Below are 21,461 nucleotides of genomic sequence, written 5' to 3'. Positions count from 1 at the left end.
ATTGGGCTGATTCAAATCCTCAAATTTTTCATGAAGTGCATACTCAACGTCCACAAAAATTAAATGTATGGGCTGGAATTTTTGGTGACCGTTTTGTTGGCCCATTTTTTAGAAGGCAATTTAACCAGACAAATGTATTTGGAGCTTCTGTGCGACTCGCACCCAGTTCCCTATTAAAATTCCAAGGGTTGTTCACCCCACTGCTCCGGGATTGAAGTGACGACGCTGTAAATGAGGAAAAAACTGTTCTCCTCCCAATAAAAATCGACCTGTCTAAGCGTTTTTGAGAATTTGCAAGATCAGTACCCAAAACCTCCATGTATGCATAAATGCATTCATGCTGCTGAGAAATAATTCCATAAAAATCAAAAGATAAATAGATGAGTTCTATTGATTTCAACTTAGGAGCCACCGGTAGAGAGCTGTTTCAGACAGTTGGCAGTCGAACTGCTGGAAAATAATTCCATAAAAATCAAAAGATGAATCTATCCTGATTATTCCCAACAGCGTAAACCTATTGGTGTGATACCCAAGTTAGTTTGCCAAATTTGTATGTCGACATTGGTTAGTCAAACCACCAACATTGACATAAACTAGAATCAACTAGAATATTCTAATGCAGATAACAAAAAAACTCCACTAGTAAATTAACGTTGTATTTTAAATTAAGGAAATCTTTGATTACCGCCGAATATGGGCCCCACCTTCAGCCGGGATTCAACAATTTTATAACAGCAATTGAGATGAATATAGTAGACTCAACAACAATATCAAAGAGATCAATAGGTGAATCCGTCAACCTATTTTCATAAAACCTGCACTAATCCCCAAACTAGAGTATTCATTTGCCCAATTGTTTGATTAAAAATTACTTTACGTGCTATTTTTTACTACTTTTGGTTACTGATAAGTTTCCTATATACGCAATAACAAGGAGGTAATCTAAGGACAGTGTAATCATGTTATTCTGATAGAGTTATCTCTGAGAAGTATCACACGCGTGGTCAGATAACGTTTACGAGAAATTTGTTGAGGATAATATTCAGCAATTGTGTTACACGTTTGTTCACACTTTTGATAACTGTCGTACTCAAATGCCCATGGTTTTATTTTTTCATACAACTTGTAGATCAGTTTGTTGTTTAAATATGAACTGTTGAAAACAGTATTTGAATCTACATCATTTCAAATGTCAATATTTTATACAAAACCGCAATTTCAATAAGTGGATTTCTTAGGCTCAAATGCTCTTCAAACTTAGGAACTGGTGATACTCGTTAGTTCAAAGTTTGTTTGTGTTTATTAAACATGCGGCTATTCCTTGAACTATTCTAAGGATATTTTGTCCTTTAATGATTTTTGATAGGGTGCTTTTAAAATTATTAACGTAGCCGTAACGTAACAAATCTAAAGTGTCATTAGTTTATCCTACCGAATAAAAAATCTACAGGTCCGGACGAAATTCCGATCTCAGTAATTAAAGACACCAGAGAAATAATTGCACTAGCTTTCGACCATGCCAACAATCTGTCCGTATTGCAGGGTAAATTTCCCTCTAGCCTCGAATTAGCCTCTATAATTCTTATTTTTAAAAAAGGTGATCCAAGTAATATTGACAATTATAGAACAATCGCTTAACCGAGCATTTTTTCTAAACTGATTGGGTTCCGTGGTGGTTTATCAAGTGAATGATAATAGGATACGGTGATAGAAAACAAAATTGTGACCAAGTTGTGGATATTTTCAGTGGATATTTTCGGGAACCCATTTCTTAATCAACAGGCATATCTAGAAGACACTTTTGCTGATAAATGGATTGGTCGCAGGGGATCAATTGAATGACCACCTAGGTCTCCCGATATGACCCCACTTGACTGTTTTCTATGGGGTCACATGAAAATGTAGTCAACAAAGATAGGCCGCCAAATATCGAAGAATTGCACGATTTAAGATTCACTACAAAATTCTGTTCAGCGAACTCCAAAGAAAATATCTGTTGTTTATTAAAACTTCTTTTCTCTCTTTTTCTCCTAGCATAACTATTGTTTTCATAAAATATTATATATTCTGGACATTCATTAAAAAAATACATTTTATCGTTTCATGCATTTTAATCAACCCTGAACAATTTTCTTTTTTTTCTTTTTTTTTTTTTAATTATAAATTAATTGTAATCACATCCACATACTCCACCGTGTGTGATTTTCATAATAAATATCCATCATTTCGTGCTTATTCTTTAATAAGTTTGAGAGTAGTAAAAATATATTTTCAAAATTCGATATCTCGAAAACGGTAGAATTTAGGAAATATTATATTATAAATTATACCTAAATGTTATATTACCTTTGTTCAGAACTTCGATCAGAATTGAAATATGAAATGATATATAGAAATACTCAATTTTTATTTAGTGTGATATATTTTGAAAAACCCTAAAACTTTTGTATCTCAACATTTTTCGCTAGCTATCTTACTTTAAGAGATAATGGACCGTTTCCAAGGTCGTAAATAGCTTCTTAAATAGTTCACGGAAGTCAAAAATTATGCAAGACGATGATCAACGAGGTTCCTGGAATAAATTCTTTATTTGAATTGAGGAATAAAATCCTCTATAGTTCTGTTATTAACATATTACTATACCGAGCTCATTATTGTTATAAATAGTTCATTAATTTGGTTAGTATGTTATGGTATATTTGTATATATCTGAATCGCGTATGTTAATTTCGCGTCCGAAAATGGACAACTCTTGGTAAACTTTCTACAAGATAAATTAAAAATGTAAATGAATAATAATCGAAATGAGCCTACCACAAGACATGGAAAAACAGTCTATGCAGTTTTCCCTAGATCTTTCTAATTTTCATTGGAAAACATTTGTAATTTATTGCTCATACCATAAGCCTATTGTCTCGGTCTCACAATCAACAACAGTAATTACTGATGTATCCGATAATGAATATAATAAAAATTAAAAATCTATTCAAAAATATCAATTTATCAATGAACACCCATAACAAATTTAAATATTTCTCGGAAATCAATATATGTATATGCATATACATGTGTATAGTATACATATACTTATATATATATATATATATATATATATATATATATATATATATATATATATATATATATATATATATATATATATATAAAGAGAGATTTTATCGAGTGGTTATGATATAAAAATCGAAAATGAAACAATTAGTGGACACAACACTCCAAAAGTGGGGCAAACCGCGGACACGTGTTTCTGGCTATTGGCCTCATCAGCGCGGTGTAGGTAAGTGTAAAGATGGGCAACACTTGTTTGCCGAAAGCAGGAAATAACACATATGCACGGAGTCAACAACAGAAGCCAACCGCACATTTGTGGTTCCAGTTAGAAGACCTAGAATTCCCAGGCTACATCTAACATGACCACGTAGGCAGCTATAGCTACCTGCGTGACATCCGGGTCCAGGATATAAATACAAAGAGAGATTTTATCGAGTGGGTATGATATAAAAATTCGAAAATGAAACAATTAGTGGACCCAACACTCCAAAAGTGGGGCAAACCGCGGACACGTGTTTCTGGCTATTGGCCTCATCAACCACAAATGTGCGGTTGGCTTCTGTTGTTGACTCCGTGCATATGTGTTATTTCCTGCTTTCGGCAAACAAGTCTTGCCCATCTTTACACTTAGCTACACCGCGCTGATGAGGCCAATAGCCAGAAACACGTGTCTGCGGTTTGTCCCACTTTTGGAGTGTTGTGTCCACTAATTGTTTCATTTTCGATTTTTATATCATACCCACTCGATAAAATCTCTCTTTTATATATATATATATATATATATATATATATATATATATATATATATATATATATGTTTTACTATAGTCTTGTGGTCTAAAGCACACTCACTTTTTTATATTTTCACACATTCAAGTCGATTTTCTTTCTTTATTTTTACTTTTATTTGATCCTTTCTCATTATTCTCCTTAGTAGCACCAAAATAAAATTTTTTTAGTGAAATTAATATACTTGTTATGCACTGTTTGGAACCTTTGGTGTAGTAAAGAATATAACTGGAGTACCAAACCGTTATACTAACACCTCGACACGTGTTTCGATAACCAAGTGATCATCTTCAAAAGGAAGATCAATCAGTTTAATCTTCCTCTTGAAGATGATCACTTGGTGATCGAAACACGTGTCGAGGTGTTAAAATAACGGTTGGGTGTTGAGGAAAAAACTCCAGTAATATTGAAATTGATATAGGTATATGTTTTCCAGCGTCCTGAAGTTTATACAAATGCTGCTTCTGTCATCATGTTCTGTACATTGAAAACACAAGGAAAGTTGGATGCCTACAAAGTGAAAAATTTGCCTAAACGCTTGATCCATCTGAGTAGAAATAAACTCAATCCAAGCACGCAAATTTTTGCTATCAAAGTAAGTTTACAGATAACAAAAGGAAAAAAAATAGGAAAGTATTTATTTTCCATATCAAAGATATATCATCGTCGTTTACTTTTTTATATTTTACTATCCATTACTTAGAAATAAATAACTTGACCACCGAATGGATACTTTCGCAAATTAAATGATGGTAATTTTCAACCACATGTGAATTCGAAAAAAATTTGAAATTCATAAAGAAATAAATGATCTCTCAGTAACAAAATTAGATAGTTCTGAAATTCTGATTGCGCTTCAGAAATCACAGAAAGCACAAGAATTAAATAACAAATTCAATTTTCATGAAATCAATGTAATGTTGAAGAATATTATATCATTGGGAAAAAATTGGTTTTTGGCTTTCGCTTCGCCATTTTTATACAAAAAATTATGGGAAACTTCCAAAGCAAGGAGGAAAGCAATTAAGTTCAAAATAAACCTTCTACATAGATGTGTGTGTGTTTACAAAACCTGTGTGGACCGCCAATTATATTGTTATATACATCCTTGACTAGCATAGACTTTCAATAAAACGACTATTATAGTTTTCACTTTATCCACTTTATTGGGGTAAAAGAAATTGCCAAATCTATTAGCGGTACGTCGTCTTTCTCAAAGGTTCTTGGCAATTTACTAGATTTTGAGAATGACGTTGAAGTAGAAGGGATGGCCAAATCTAATAATGGTGTGTCGTTTGTCCCAGAGGTTCCTAAAATTGAAAATGGCAACACGATAAAAGGTATTGTTTAATATTGTTTAATAACATAATCATTATAAACGACATTATCATACCTATATCAGTACTCGACTTTGATATCCAGATAAATATCGTTGGTACAGCATTCTGTCGTAGAAGTTGTTTCTTATGACTACTTATTATCACATCATTTTCAAAATGTACCTGCCTTTGTACAGTGTTTCTAATTTGTTAAGCAAATCAGGTTGCAGCATGTTTCCAGCCATATTCTTGCCCTCGAATCAAAATAATGCGGATTGAACAACTTATTAGGTACTTACTTACCTTTCGGGATCTTTCGAGAATCTATAAAATTTCTCACTACAATTGTAGGCCTTGTTTTTGCAATCATTGAAGCAGGAAACATTTCCTGACTTCTTTAATAATGTCTTTTTCACATCTCCCATTTTCTAATCACTTGATAATAAAACAAACAACAATAACCAACTACAAAAATTAAAAACAATAATAACAATAGCGAATAAAATAAAGACAATATCAATGTGCGACCGTTTATAACTGTTTAAAAAAATCTGTTTAAAATCTGTTAACCAGCTTTCGCACCCCTTGTGCGAGCTAAGGATTAACGATTCCTAACCTAACCAATCCGATGCCCGTGGTACCGTCGAATCCTTCGATACTACAGCACTGAACGCTTTGGATGAGAATGTGAAAGCGGTTGAAGGTCTCCGGCAACTTGGGCGAATCACGTAATAAAAGAGCCTACTGGTTGTATTATTCTACTGTGATCATGACATGACATGACATGTCATGTGATATTTGTCTCAGAATAAGACAAGTGTCTCATTCGGAGTCCGCCAATAATATACCCCTTTCAATTATTAAACCATTATCATATCAATATGATGACAAACGTTTCTCCAATTGATGTATGTATATGACACAGTTTTCAATTTTAGAACCATTCGCTTGCATCTATTATTACCAGAGTAATATCTATAAAAAATTATTACATCGTTACCAAAATTTCTTCAAACACGCAAACGAAATATAGATGTATTTTAAAAAACACCATGAGGTGGTTCTGTATCTGTAGAATATGGAGAGTGAGTAGGCCCACAGCACTTAGGCTACATGTGACCCATTGTATATCAAGGCGTCTGTATGACTTCAGAAAACTTTTTCCATATTTAAAATTACATATTTTTCTTTTTGAGAGTTGTGCTTTCGAAAAGAAAACATATATTGTGAAAAATGCCAAGCCAATTGTGGTAAATGATATGAATTTGAGAAATATCTTCTGTAGAACGAATGCTTCGTTTTTGAGCTCTGGTTTCATCTAGTTGCCTTGCGGTGAAAGACAGGTGACGTATCTCTTTTAGCGATCGATGTACAAGCTTTGCTTTGAGTGGGTTGAGTTTTCTGTCGATCATATCGATGCAGTCTTCGTAAGAGAGGTCATTGCCGGTTTATCTTTTTAAGATAGGTTCATCACTGCGTTGCGTTTGTTCAGTCTAGTACCACTGATGAAACCTTAGCAGGTCGAAACAGCACCGCCTGGTGTAGGATCACGAATGCTCTGTTCTTGGGCTCATATTTCATCTGTCATAAGTATTGAAAACTAATCACGATTAGTATTAGTGATTGGCCAGCTTTATCTTATCATAATTGTAATGACATTCAACTACAACTTCGAAAATATTTACTTCATAACACGTGTTAGGAAGCGAGCTATCATATCAATAAAATGAGAACAGTAAAATTAACCTACCTAATTAAAAAATATTCGAAATTATTCCGACTCTGAAAAACACTTTCGGGTGATAAAAACTTGGGTACGATTTAACTTCTGCGTCTCAAGTTTTTTAGTGAATGATATGAATGTGATGACGAATTCGAACGATAATTTGAACAAAAACATGTGTTTTGGTAAACTGTTTTCTAATATTATAATTACGTCAGAATATAAATGAAATAAGTAAAATATCAAGGAACGTAGTTCTCGTGGAACTTTGGTTTCAAACCAATTGGATCGTTGAATATAGGTGACCTGCTCCCTCCAAAGAAATGAGCAAAATACTAAAATACACCGTTAAGAGTAATTATACGTATATGTAATAATATGGTCCTCTTCTCAGGACAAGAGAAAACGAATGAAACTGAAGGTTTCAAAGTTTCGAGTATAGGAGCTTTCTAGCTCGTTTCTCCTTCATTTATTTTCTGAAATGAATTTTAGCAGCGCTGTCACCAGATGCAGATTTCTCCACATCAAATTTTGAATATCAAGGCAGGTCCGAAAAAGCTATAAAGTTCGTGCCGATCGCACGAAGGCCGGTCTTTTTTAAATCTGATCATTTGGTATAGTTACTTATATTCTCTCTCATTGTGTGGTTCCAGAACTGAATTTTTAATCTTAATTGAAATGCTTTTCACTCACTATTCTCTTCTCGATAGATTGACAAAAGGTCTCTGTTTGTGTTCTCTTAACTTCATATTACTCTACTAGGATGGTATTTTTCTCAGTCCAAGAGAAAATGAAAGTCCAAAGGTTTCAAATATAAAGTATAATAGTAGAAAAATGACTCCATGGATAAAATAAAAACAACGTGTAAAATATTATATAAAAGGAAAATGTTAATTTCTATAAAATGAAAGAATTAGAACAAAAGAAATGCCGCCAATTTTACCATACTATTTACTATTAATCTAACCTATTTAATAATTACAAATGCGCCAACTCGGTACAAAAATACTCTTAGTTTTACTTTTACTTCAGGGAGAGTGGTGTATAACTTTAAATTTTCACCCCTTTTGTAATTGTATTAACAACTTTATCTTTAACAACAACAATTAGCGCTAGGAACCCCACAATATGCAACTTTCTGCAAATAGGAAGTGGACTCAGATAAAATATTATGTGAACTCTCTCTGAATATCAACTGGTTAGTAGAAAAAAATAACAAACACTTACATAACGCCTCTTTGTGTGGTTCGTGGTCAACCATAGGTTTCGTTGACCCGGTGTGTCTTCTACACCAACACTTTTAATTTAAACTTCCCTGTACCCCATACCGGCTTAAGATTTCACTATCATTTTTACTTAAATTTCGCCCCACGCGCTTACCAACAAAATATCTCTTCCCTATTTAGGCCACCTCCCTCAGCCTCAAAGGCTGAGGGATGAGACCGCCGATCTCGTCTCGACGAGATCCGGTGACCGACCTCTTCTGTCTCCCCCAAGCAACTCTCAAGCCCTCGCGTCAGCTACGCTATCCACAAAAACCTCATATCAGCGTTTTTTCAACCTTCCCAAGTGTATGATCATCGGCAGGATGCAATACATTTAGTTGTTTAGTCTAAGTAAATTTTAACATGACCACAACGACGCTCGAAGGTTCGACAGTCATAAAGTAATTCAGCGCTTTTTCAACTGGAAAAATATCGACACCGAAGAAACGGGTGATCGACCTCGATCTCAATGAATAAAATAATATTTTATGTTACTCTCGCAATGGCCGTTATTACATATACAAGGACTTCTAGGTGACTGAATACGTTATTGAAATGGAACATATATATTCTCGATATTTAACTACTATACTAGTACTAACTACCTTGTAGTTATGCTAATATTTATATTTATGCTAAAATCTTATCACCACCAATCAAGTTGGGTTCAAAGTGAGTGGGTCTGTTGGTCCCTGCACTGCAACCCTTGAGGGTATATTGTGGTTTGATAAAACGAAGCTGTTTTGTTTATTTGATGAGTGAAACTACCAAATATCAAAATGTGCTTTGCTATGTTCTTATCTTCCAAACAGAGGCTTGCACTGATTTCCGACAGTATAGGTATCTTCATATGATGATTCAGACGTCAGTAACCTAGCAAAGGGGACTATTACAGTTTCGTTGGGGTTTACAGACATCTGCTCTGGCACCAAATATGAACATTACCAAACGTACTTTGGAGGATATTTCAGGCTACCCACCCCATCCTGATTCTTGCCAAGATGACAAGGTCGTCTTCACAAGCTCACAGATCTACCTCTCCACTCTTCTGTCAACCATCCATCAGGAGTGACCACAGAAGGGAAAACACTCTGTCGGCAACCCCTGGCAACCTTGAAGCTAATTTAGTCGTAGTAACTGTTTTGTTCATGGGCATGCTATAGATCCAACCAGTAATGCTCGATTGTATGCCCTTCTTCTTCGATTTCAAGAAACATGGCCAGCACTTATGAAGTGCTGAAGTCGCTGATTTGCAATTTGAAAAGCATCCTGGGGGATGCCCATAAGGAGCTCGCCTGATATTTCGTCCTTCTAGTTGGAAAGTGGGTCTTTCCTGTCCAATCTGTCCCAATGAAATGATTAAATCGACCATTAAACTGTTGGTGCTGTGATAACTTCCTTGAAGACCTCCCACTCGTTCTTTTTTGGATCCAAGAGTCCAACTTTTATTTAGGTCAGTCATATTTGTCTAATATCAGAATTACACTTTATTCATCTCACTTTGGCCTCCTTTCACACTTTATTCTAGATCTAAGAGGACCTCATCTTTCTGTATTATTCAACGAATATTCTGTTAGATGATACCAGAGACCATAAGCTTTGCTTTTATGAGCCAATACCAAATAGTGCTGTTTCGGAAGGCCAACGGTCTCTGGAACTTTTCTTTTGTCTAAGTGAACTCCAGGCAATGATGGACTCAAAAGTGACATCATGACTGGTTTGAAAATGGCATAAAGAACTGAAGAACTGAAGAAACTTAACACTCAGGAATCAATGGTTGCGGAAAAGCTGAAAATAACACTTGGGATCGCTCTCGGTTGAATCTTTATGAAGAAACAGAGACTTCAGTTGCAGGCAGTGCAACAAAGAAATAGTTTATGTGAATGAGAGGCACAAGATGACAGCAGGCAAGCAATTTATGGACAACTCAAATTGAGCTCTGCAAACATCCAACAAAGGTACCTGCTCAAACTAGTACAAAGAACAAAATTATTTGGTGTCATGAAAACATGGGAGGAAAAACGCAATAAACAGATGATGCTACAAAGTTTTTCTGAGACTTGGAAAAAATGGTCTCGTCAGAAGGCTCTGGAGGAGCAAAAAAGTGGAATGAAGTTTTCAACCAGCAATAATTGCACATCGGATAAACCCCATCGGTTACGATGTCGCCTCTGCGCAAAGCCAAGTGGAATAACCCTGAGCGAGAAGTTTATAAGATTGACATCTATGAGTTTGAGTTGTCTTTGGATCCAAATGGATGGCCATTTCTCAGTTATTCCTAACTGGTATTATGCACTTCTCAGTAAGTCTTCAAATGAAGTCCAGGACAGGGGATATTATAGGGCCGTTTGAAACAACTCTAAAAGACCATCGTTAATGAGGACGACGAGATCGTCATCATAAATTTGAGTCGTGAATCCAAAAAAACAATTTTTGTAATCATGTTGTCGACAACTAACAACCATGTAATGGTCGATAATACACCCTTTTTCACTCACCTCGATTATCTCATCTTCAAGATTATCCTCCAATAAATTCAAGTCGGTGCTAGGTATGAACACCGTAAAAATCTTTCCGTTATACCTTCAAAATATATTCAAGGATAATGGCTCCATGATGCCTGAAAAAGTGGGCAAAAGTAAATCGCTACTTTCGCACTGGCACTGCTCTTAGAGAGCCTCAAGGATTTTCTTGTAGTGCTTGTGTTTTGTCCTAAGAAAAAAAAATTGGACCAGATTTCTTTGAGAGCTCACCAGCAGCCACAAAGTTTTTTTGTGGCTTTTCATGTTGTTCAAACTCAAATGTTGTACCTTATATTTTTACCTGCCAAAAAACTAATATATATTTCAAAATGAACAGTGATTAATTTGGTTGTTCAACGCGGCATTTAAAAAGTCAAATGGAAATATTGCTAAACATTTCTGCTTACTGTGGTTGTTTCCAACTATGCAATACTTTACCATATATTGAAAAAATACTATGATTCTTAGTATCATTTTATAAACAGTGCATTTCTTTAATGTCCCCCCCCCTTTAGTTTTTCAAACGGGTCAACTCAAAAAATTGTAATTTGGAATAATGACATTAACGCTTGAATACTTCATTTTGAAGTGAAATTGACAGATGAAACTTTCAAGACGGCGACTGGGCCCCATCTGGGAAAAAAATTAGATTGACATTTCATTTTGAAGCTCCCGACGAATACTTTACAATCCTAGAATATGAAGTCAATATCTTCACCTACAACAAAATGGCGGAACATTTAATAATTTCCTGAAGACAAACACATTAATATCGATATTTCTAGAAGTACCTATTCCTTTTTATCTGCCATATGGCAATACCAACAACCCGATAAGGTTCGTTAAGTTATTTTCCGTCTATAAAAACGTCAAAAAATGTGAGTACGACAATGAACATCATTGTTCAGTTAGAATATTCTCATTTAGTTTTCGGTTTTACTAGTAGAAAGGTACTACGTCAACCATCTCTAAAATGGTCAATTCTCGTCTATTGGAAGAAAAAATTAAAGCGGTTTTTATTTACGGTGCCACGCGTAACTTTCATGAGACCGAAAGGATTTTCAATGAACGTTTTCCGAATCGTCCTATCTGTAGAAAATATTTGAGGGAACTTGTATCCAAATTCACAACTACCGGTAGTCTACATAACAAAAAGCCCCCAGGTCATCCGTCCATTCTGGAAGAACAGCAAGTGCAAATCCTGAACAGTCTACTTATTCCGTCGTGAATGTTTGTGAGGTGTCTCTTTCTACTGTGTGGAGACTTTTGAAGAGGAATAGGTATCATCCAAACAAAATTAAAATGGTACACCAATTAAGTGAAGATGACCCTGATCGAAGAACAGAATTCTGCGAAATCATGACGGATACCATTGCAAGGCATCCTACCTATCTCCATATCATTTGTTTTAGTGACGAATGTACAATTTTTACCCAATATTCAGAAAAAATTAACGTTTGGGCAGGAATATTGGGAAATCATATTGTAGGACCTCTATTTATTGATCAAAATTCAACAGGGCAACTACTGTTGACCCTCTTCATCACTGAAATCGTCGAAGCGAATCCTAATGAATTCGATGTGGATATTGTATTCCAACAAGATGGAGTACCACCAAATTACTCCAGAAAGTAAGAAACTATTTGGATACTACTTTTCCCGGTCACTGGAATGGCCGTCAAGGACCTACAGAATGGCCAGCCCGCTCGCCAGATTTGACACCTTTGGATTTTTTCATGAGGCTATTTGAAGCAAAATGTGTACGAAACTGAACCTGATTCAATATTGGATATCCGGCAGAGAATAATAAATATTTGTAGAGATATTGACGTAACTGTGTTCTAAAATGTTCGGCGTGAAATATCGGATAGGCTGTTCATATTTCAAGAAGTTCAAGACAACCATTTCGAGCATCTTCTGAACTGACCTCAAACTTATTACCTCATATTATGTAGTTAAATGTCAATGTATTCAGGCATTTATTAAAAGTTCCGCCATTTTATAGTAGTTGAAGATATTAACAGGAGTTTCAAAAAGATGTGTCACAAGACCTCCCTTTCCATTTAATGTTTTTCCCCAGATGGCGCCCAGTCACCAACTTGAAAGTTTCATCTGTCAATTTCACTTCAAAATAAAGTATTCATGCATTAATTTCATTATCTTTAATTTCATTTCGAGTCGACCCGTTTACGAATTAAAAGGGGGGGCAGTAAAGAAATGCACTGTATCTGTCAAAGTTATATTTCGGCTGTGATTTGCTGGTTTTCATGCTTGACATTATTATAGACGATTAGATAAAGATGAGTGTTCCACTTGTCCATTTTTTCTTCGATAACGGATACCGCAGCTGTAGACGAAACGTCAGACATAAAACCCTGCATACCACGGACCACAAACCCGAAAAGTAACTTTGGTATGGTTATCTCTGACCGTCAAAATCTGCAATACTCGATATGTGCTCGATATGTGTTTACTTTTCTTATTTGAGTCGAAATTAGGTTTTGAGGTTGCTTCCAAGATCTTGGTTTGCATCCTCTGTCTCAGCCTCCTAGGCCAAATGAAACGTGATCTGATTTTTTCCTGCATTTAGCCAGTACTTCATTCCATCAGGGTCGGTACCAGTTGAAGACTTCACCTTATCTGAGACATGTAGTTTTAAGTGTTGTAATTACATTTTCTAGCTGGTAGAAGTTTTGGATTTGATGTAAAAAATGATAACGAAGTACTACATTTTTTATTCATCATTTTTAGGCATTAAGCAACATATGCGAACATCCAAAAATCAGGACCGAAGTTCAGAGAAAATATTTTGAGCAGATTAAAAATATTCAAGTCGGTGACGATCCGTGTATAAAAAGTTACAAGAACCAGTTGCTTACGGTTATCGGATGGGTGGCATCAAGTTCTACATGAATTTCTAAATATGTAAAATTATTGATGTTTTCAATGAAGAGCATTTGTATAAAAAATATATCTTGCTTATTTGAAGTATGCTTTGAAATTTCAGTTTTTTTAAGAATTGAACAGGGAATTGAAAAACAACTCATTTGATCATAGTACAAACTTAATTCTCATTTTGAATAATAGTTCCGTATACATTTAGGTGGATTTAGAGTTTTATTGATACTTTTAGAATATTGCCGAAATTTTGGAAAATATTTTTTTGGATTCATGTTTGAAGAAGTTTATCTCACAAAATATTGCGGGTCATTGGATTTAGAATAGATTTTTTCCAGAATAACAAACAATCGTATCTCGTAACATTGGAAACATTTCGTAATATTAGAACGTTATCCAAGTTGATAGTTGTTTATTTTTTCACTTACGTCATTACTACCGATTTTTTGATATAAATGTTATTTTTCTCGTATGTTTAGGATGCTTATTTTTAAATTATCTAATAATGTGGGTCAATTCCATAGTGATAAAGCTACCAGGAAAAACAAAAAGCCAATGAATGCGTAGTTTTAGTGCGATTTGTGATATTTACTGGTGTTCTGAAAATATAACAAATGTCTCTTTTTTTTTGTCATGTTGTTAGATGCCACTTGAAATATTTCTCGCAACGTATAGGTGTTTTGAAACATGTACTTTCTAGGTTTTATTTTATCATCAACCCTGCTGGAGTCTCTGGAAATCAATAAGAACAAACACTCAAATTCCCTATAGAACGACCAACAAGAGGTTAACCATTCACCATTGTTGAACCTTTTTCCATAATTGACTATTTATATTAAAATTTTATCTGCTGCCCAAGAACTGAGATTATGATTGTTTTTCTAAGTCTTCTAAGTCTGTTATCTCATTCACCATTATCCAATTATGTGAGGTAGATAACTACCACTGTTGTATATAAGAACTAGCGATCCACCCCGGCTCCGCATGGGTTCAATGCTGATACCTAATATAAAATCGCCCACTGGAATTAAGAGAGCATGGTCGTTAGTTAGGGAAGCTATATAGAATCCAACCTCATACACAAGTCGATAAAAATATTATCGGAGAGTCAAGCGGCGTTGGAAGCTCTTGGCTCCTACCGAGCAACGTCTAAATTGGTAGCAAATTGACAAAAACGACTCTTCTCGATAGAAAGATTTAACAGATTGTCTCTAGTCTGGATTCTTGGCCATACTGGCCTGAGAGGCAATGAGGCTGCTGACTCCCTTACGAAGAAGGGTACTGCAAACAGCTTCATCGGGCCAGAACCTGTCATTGCCATCGCTTTAGGCTTTGCCAAACAAAGATTGAACAGCTGAATGGCAAGAAGATTTATGGACTTCTGGCAGAATCTTAAAGGATTGGCTCACTCCAAGGAGTTTATTCACCCTTCGAAGCTTGATACCAAACATTTGTTGGACTACTCAAAACTTGTCTAGATTTTCATTTCCCATAATACAATCATTACAAGGAAAAACATCGTTTTTTGTGAAGAATTCAAGGCATTTTGTCGAACTACTAGGGTCAATTGAAGACACACAGGAAGATCAGCTAATTAGTTTCGACGTGGAAAGCCTTCACACCAACGTTCCGGTCGAAGAAGCACTCCAAATCATATAGAGAAAGCTATCAGAAGACGGAAACCTGAAAGAGAGAACGAATCTACCTATAGAAGTAATTATGGAATTACTAGGATGTTGTGTACGAAACTGTTATTTCCAACTGAAGGACGAATTCTTTACATAAGATGAGGGACTGCCAATGGAATCGCCACTTTCACCAGTCATATCCAACATATATATAGAGTGGTTTGAAACTCTGGCCATTGAAGAAGCCCACAGGAAACCTCGAGTCTGGTTGAGATATGCTGACGACACCTTCATAATATGGAACCATGGGAATATCGAACTAGACGCCTTCCTGAAACACATCAACAGCGTGGGACCTTCCATCACTTTCACAATGGAGAAGGAAATCCACAACGAATTGACATTTTTAGATGTTTTGGTGAAGAGGACCGACACTAAGTGGGAAACATCTGTATACCGAAAACCCACTCACACGGGATTGTATCTGAATCACGAATCCAACCACCATCAATCAATCAAAAGAGGAATCATCAAGACTCTATTAGACCGTGCTTTCGGGCTCTGTAATACGAAGGAAGTTCTCGAGAAGGAACTAGACATCATCAAAAATGATCTTCAACGGAATAGCTAGACCAAAGCGATGGTAGATAAGATTTTGGCTAAAATACAGCAGGGGCCTAGCAAGAAAGAGAAGCCGTCACAACCAGTGCCCTACATCACTTCCCTACATCAGAGGATTATTGGAGAAGATAAGCAGAATTGGTTCCAAGTACAACATCAGAACCTGCTTCAGATCCGGTAACACTATACGTAGCAGCCTCACGAAAACCAGGCCACCAAACGCGGACTGCGATTCCAAGAATTGCATTTACCGGATAACCTGTGAGTGCGGGAAATCCTATATTGGTGAAACTAAGAGGCCATTGAATGTTCGCATTGCCAAGCACAAAAAACACACACAGCGAGGGGAAACCAGCAAATCAGGAATAGCAGACCATGTTTGGACCCATCAACACAACATCGAGTGGTCCCAAGCTGAGATCAAGGAAGATCAAGCTGAGATCAAGGAAGCCGCATACATGTTGTCCAACAACGTATTCAGCCAAGCCAGCGTAGAAATACGCAACATATGGAAACCCATCATCAAGCGAAAAATGGCCAACTTCCGCCAAACAGTCACCTCCCACTGAACCAGTGAAGCGGAAAAAAATGGAAAGCGGAGTTAAGTAAAAGTACTCGAACGACCCATAAATAGTCATCTCTCGGAGGAATCAGTCCAGTCATCACACGAAGACGATTTTGGATACTAACAATCAAAACGTCGTGAACTAACTTGGCTTGAATTCTCTTAACTTTATTTTAATTTTGTATTTCTTTATTTTTAATTTTTGTTCAATTGTTTTATTTTTATTTGTATTTTATTTCGCCATTATTTCATTTCAGGTTTTTTGCTTAATATAATTGTTATTTACAGCTATTTATTTTCAATTCTTCTTTTTTAGTTATTTCAGGGATTTCAAATCATTTTATATATTAGACATTGGAAGTCCGAATTAGTGAAATTCATCATGAAACATTGTCAATCACCTTCAAACAAACAGGTTTTTAGAGTTTGGCAAAGCCGTACTCTTACCATCTGACCTGAAAGACCATTCACCATACAAACTAATCGGCTTCGTTAAGAAGCTGGGTTTATTTGGTCGAGTGTGTGAATAGGTGTTAGCCACAGTAAAAGCTCGCGGGTTGCGGTGGAGGGTCGAATAGACACACTCACTTTGGACCTAACCTAACGAAGCTATAGACGCTGTAAACGACCCCTTCCGATGTAGAAGGCCCAGACACTCTGTCGAATGAGGCCCTCATGTCCTCCGTTGAATGATGAACAATTCTTTCATCCTCTCACCCCAGCCAGGTAGGGGTACTCCGTGAAAGGCGGTACTGATGTCTGAGGATATTCATGCCGCCACCTCTATTTAGTTATGTCCCATTTGTCCTTCTGACAAACGCCAGCCGAAAATGTGAGGGAGCGAGGCTCCATCCTGACAGATGTACGAACAAGAGGGCATGGAAAAACAGTACTGAAAAGATAATTTTGTTTTATGGACGTGCCTTCTGTTTATATAAATAAGAAACAGAATTGGTCCTAGTACTGTTCTTTGGGGCACTCCTATTTTGACTTCCGTAGAGCTACTGAATTGGTCATCGATTTTTATTTTTTGTACTCTATTAGATAAGTAGTCTTTTAGATAAGTAGAGTTGGTCCCCGTACACCGTATGTGTATAATTTATTCAGAAGCTTGGCATGTGCTACGGTATCGAAAGCTTTGGCACATCTACAACATAAAACGAACCTACCTACAAAATTTCAGCCTCAGAAAATATAGCGGTACGGACAAACATTGATGAAAAGGTAATTTTCATATGTAGACGAGCCCCTATCATTTCCAGGGAGCGCGCCCCAGTTGGATTATTTAAAAATCCTTCCTTATTGCACATCTTCAACATAAAACGAACGTACATACAAAATTTCAGCCTCCGAAACACGTTAGAGTAAAAAAACGTGAAAAATGTTTAATTTTTATCGTGGATCCTGTTATTGATTTTCATCAAGTACCTAACGCGTCAGTTCATTTATAATTGGACATCAGAAAAGCATTTTTTCATTAAATTTGATAAAAAATTCAGTCTTTGTTCTTATTAAAATATTCCATAACTATGAATAAGACACCATCTCTTAACCCATAATATGACATTGTAATCGAGATAAATGTACTCTATTCGTAAATGCAGCATGTTTTAATTGATATTTCTTGAAAAAGATATTTACAAACATCGACTCCAGTTGAAGGGGATCAAGATATCATTCACGTCAACATCACGGTTCATTTACTTATATGCTGTACAAGGTTGGACCAATCGTTTACTGTGACATAATGAATAGTAGATAAAATAGTTGCGATTTTTTCATTATAATAATAATAATAATACTGGTTTATTTCAATTAATGAGGTTGTACACAATCTTCTCGGGATCACCTCAGGCGACCCTGGGAAGTTGGCGCCAAAGAAATATCTGCCTACTTAATAGTAGGATTTCTGACTAACCACTGATAACTAACGAAAGACCTCCCTAATATGGGGCTAATGGACACACCTCTATGCAGGATGTGTGAACAGGAAGATGAGACTGTCAGATATGTCCTATGTGTTAGAAATCCCATGATAAGCGACCACTCAATAGATATATTTATTCGTTTTCATATCTATTATAGTTTTTATATGGTAGAGAAAGTTATTCATTCTATCGATACCATTTGTAACGTACGAAAGTGAAATATATATTTTTGGGAAGTGGAATGTGAACAACTCAAAAGTGGGATAAAGAATCGCGTACTCGTTTTTTGCATTATCGAGTAAAATTGTTAAGTGTGTGATCATGGCGAAAAACAAACGGAAACGAAGTAATATTTCTTCAAATTCTTCTGACTCTACTAGTTCAAGTTCGAGTTCTTCAGCAGGCACCAAATCTAGAGAAAATCGCCAAAGAAGTCGTGGAGGAAAAACTACAAAGAAATCTTCCCGAGGCTCCAGAAAGTCGAGACATTCGAGGGGATCCAAAAGAGTAAGACTATCTGAAAAACAATTAGTTGAATTCAGGGTGAGTACTGCACTTCATTATTTACGTGAAAGGAATACTAGTAACGTCCTAGCAAAAGTAATACCAGATTTTGACCCTAGCAAGGAAAATATTTCCGAGTGGTTGACTATTATTGACGAGCATGCTAAGTGCTATGGATGGGATGAAAATAGTATTAAATTTCAAGCTCTTAACAATCTGAAAGGTACTGCTGAAAGTTGGTACCATGATTTCATTAAAGATGAAATGGGCAAAATTTCCATGGTCAAAATGGAAGAAATTACTTAATGGGGTATTTCAAGCTGATCGAAATACGTACGCTCTTTTTATGGACATAGCTTACCATAAACCTCACTACGGAGAATCTCTCTATTCTTTCTATCTTGATCACCTTGCAAAAATAAATAAACTCAGCCTTTTCAGAAACAGACAAAATGTCTCTTATTTTGGGTGCAATTGGCAATGAAACAATAACCTCCTCTGAAAGCTAGCGGTATCAATAAATTAAATTCATTGGCTAATTATTTGAAAGATCGAACGCACGATGGTGCAAGTACTAGTAAGTATATTTTAATAAAAAGAGAAATGAATATTTCTATGTTTTTACCACTTTTAATTGTAACTAACTTTACTGCAGTTTCGTCCTATATGGACATTATCAAACTAATACGGTGTAATGGGTTTATGGTAGGAGTTGATTGTATTAGTTTGATAATGTCCATATAGGACGAAACTGCAGTAACGTTAGTTACAATTAAAAGTGGTAAAAACATAGAAATTTTCATTTCTCTTTTCATTATGATCTCCTACCATGTATAGTAACGGCTACATCCATCAATTTATTGAAAGTATATTTTAAATTATGAAACAAATTCTCGCAGTTCCACCGTAACTAAATTCCAAAGTAAATCTCAAAATAAATCTCAAACGAAGACAAAATATGAGTGTCATATTTTTGGTAAAATTGGGCACTGAAAAGGGAATACGTCACTATCATACGGCTATAGCTATGTCTAGAGCTAATGGTCAGGTGGAGCGTTTTAATAAAACCATACTTGATGCGGTGGCGGCAAGCGGAGCAAATATCGAGTCCGATGAGTGGGACAGAAATATCGATAAAATCCAACTTGGTATTGATAGTACAGTGAACAAAACTATCAGAAGCACACCAGCCGAAGTCTTTTTCGGTATCAAATTGAATGCAACAGGTGACCGTTATGTGAATCATGTCACAGAGACGCCAGCAATTGATGTGACAAAACTGAGAGAAGTTGGAAAAAGACTAGAAGACAATAGAAAGAAACAAGATGAATACTGCAACAAAAACATATGAGAGCACCTGACTATCAAGTAGGTGGTAAAGTACATGTAAAAGTAATGAATTTCGAAAGTGTTGGATGTAGTAAGAAACTACGAGAAAAATTCAAAGGGCCATTCACAGTGCAAGAAGTTATAGGAAATGGTAGGTGCAAAATCAAGGATGATCTTGGATTAGAGAGATGTAAATCAAGCAAACGTTACGAAGGCGTCATAGCAGCAGAACATACGAAGCCGTTTATAGTTTCTAAAACACTGTTGCTCAACAGCACAGTCCTGTAGAAACGGTTATCCATCATGATTTTCTAAAACACTCGCTCTTACAAGAGGAGTTCCGTAGAAATTTGTGATGGTGAATCATGAAAAAATTCCTAAAACACTCGCTCTTACAAGAGGAGTTCCGTAGAAATTTGTGATGGTGAATCATGAAAAAATTCCTAAAACACACGCTCTTACAAGAGAAGTTCCGTAGAAACGGTCATTAAGAAATAGGGAACACATTTCTAAAACACTGTGCTTGTGCTTAGTGTACATGAACAGTCCGGTAGAAATGTTCATCATAATTTTCTAAAACACTCGCTCTTACAAGAAGAGTTTTGTGATGGTGAATGATAACAAAATTTCTAAAATACTCGCTCTCACAAGAGGAGTTCCGTAGAAAGTTGTGATGGTGGGTGATGACAAATTTCTAAAACACTGTTTTTATGATAACAGTCCTGTAGAAATTGTTATTACTTATGCGTGACATTCAAATTTCTGAAACATTGGAAAACTATTCCAATCCTGCAGCAATCAAGGAGAATAAATTTATATGGCTGTAATTATAAACCGTTGATTTTGTTACAGATTGAACACATTGAGGACAAGGAAGATGCAGGATGGCCGAATGTTAGAAATCCCATGATAAGCGACCACTCCATAGATGTATATATTTGTTTTCATATCTATTATAGTTTTTATATGGTAGAGGAATCAGGGAGTTGAGTCATAGGCACGACAAAGGGAGAGAAAGTTATTCATTCTATCGATACCATTTGTAACGTATGGAAGTGAAATATATATTTTTGGAAAGTGGGTTGTGTTTCAATTATTAGTTTTTCAACATATGCGAGTGCCCGAAGTTATCGTCAATAAGGGAGTGTGTGTTCGGCGAGTCTTGGCCTACACCTGCCGATATAAAGGAGATGTCAGGATGGACGATGACCTTGGAGGACAACTCCTCGGGAGGATGTACAATGGGTCACATGTGACCCTCCCTACTCTACAGATACAGAGATACAGAAGGTTGTACACAA

General features: G+C 36.0%; 1 protein-coding gene and 1 non-coding gene across 4 annotated transcripts in view; one reads left to right on the top strand and one right to left on the bottom strand.

Annotated features, from left to right (window-relative positions):
* The window catches only part of LOC111502163 (radial spoke head 14 homolog), a 32,909-nt gene extending 11,740 nt beyond the window's left edge, over positions 1-21,169 (top strand). For 2 of the 3 annotated variants that reach the window (XM_074183356.1, XM_023156170.2), the window contains 2 exons: positions 4,295-4,453; positions 13,439-13,680. In XM_074183356.1, coding sequence (XP_074039457.1) covers positions 4,295-4,453; positions 13,439-13,600 — 321 coding nt within the window. In that variant the 3' untranslated portion in view covers positions 13,601-13,680. Of the gene's footprint in view, positions 1-4,294; positions 4,454-13,438; positions 13,681-21,012 lie in introns of those variants that run through there. The other variant, XM_023156171.2, reaches the window with a different exon arrangement.
* Positions 10,214-10,348, bottom strand: LOC141485831 (U4 spliceosomal RNA). The gene has a single exon (XR_012467492.1). It is a non-coding gene; the product is annotated as a U4 spliceosomal RNA (small nuclear RNA).
* Positions 21,170-21,461: the final 292 nt, after the last annotated feature.

This window comes from Leptinotarsa decemlineata, unplaced genomic scaffold (genome assembly GCF_025532065.1).
Source record: "Leptinotarsa decemlineata unplaced genomic scaffold, Ldec_3_MD MMD2_tig00026336_RagTag_RagTag, whole genome shotgun sequence".
In the NCBI taxonomy this organism is placed as follows: Eukaryota; Metazoa; Arthropoda; class Insecta; order Coleoptera; family Chrysomelidae; genus Leptinotarsa; species Leptinotarsa decemlineata.
This window is presented reverse-complemented; position numbering and strand designations above follow the sequence as displayed.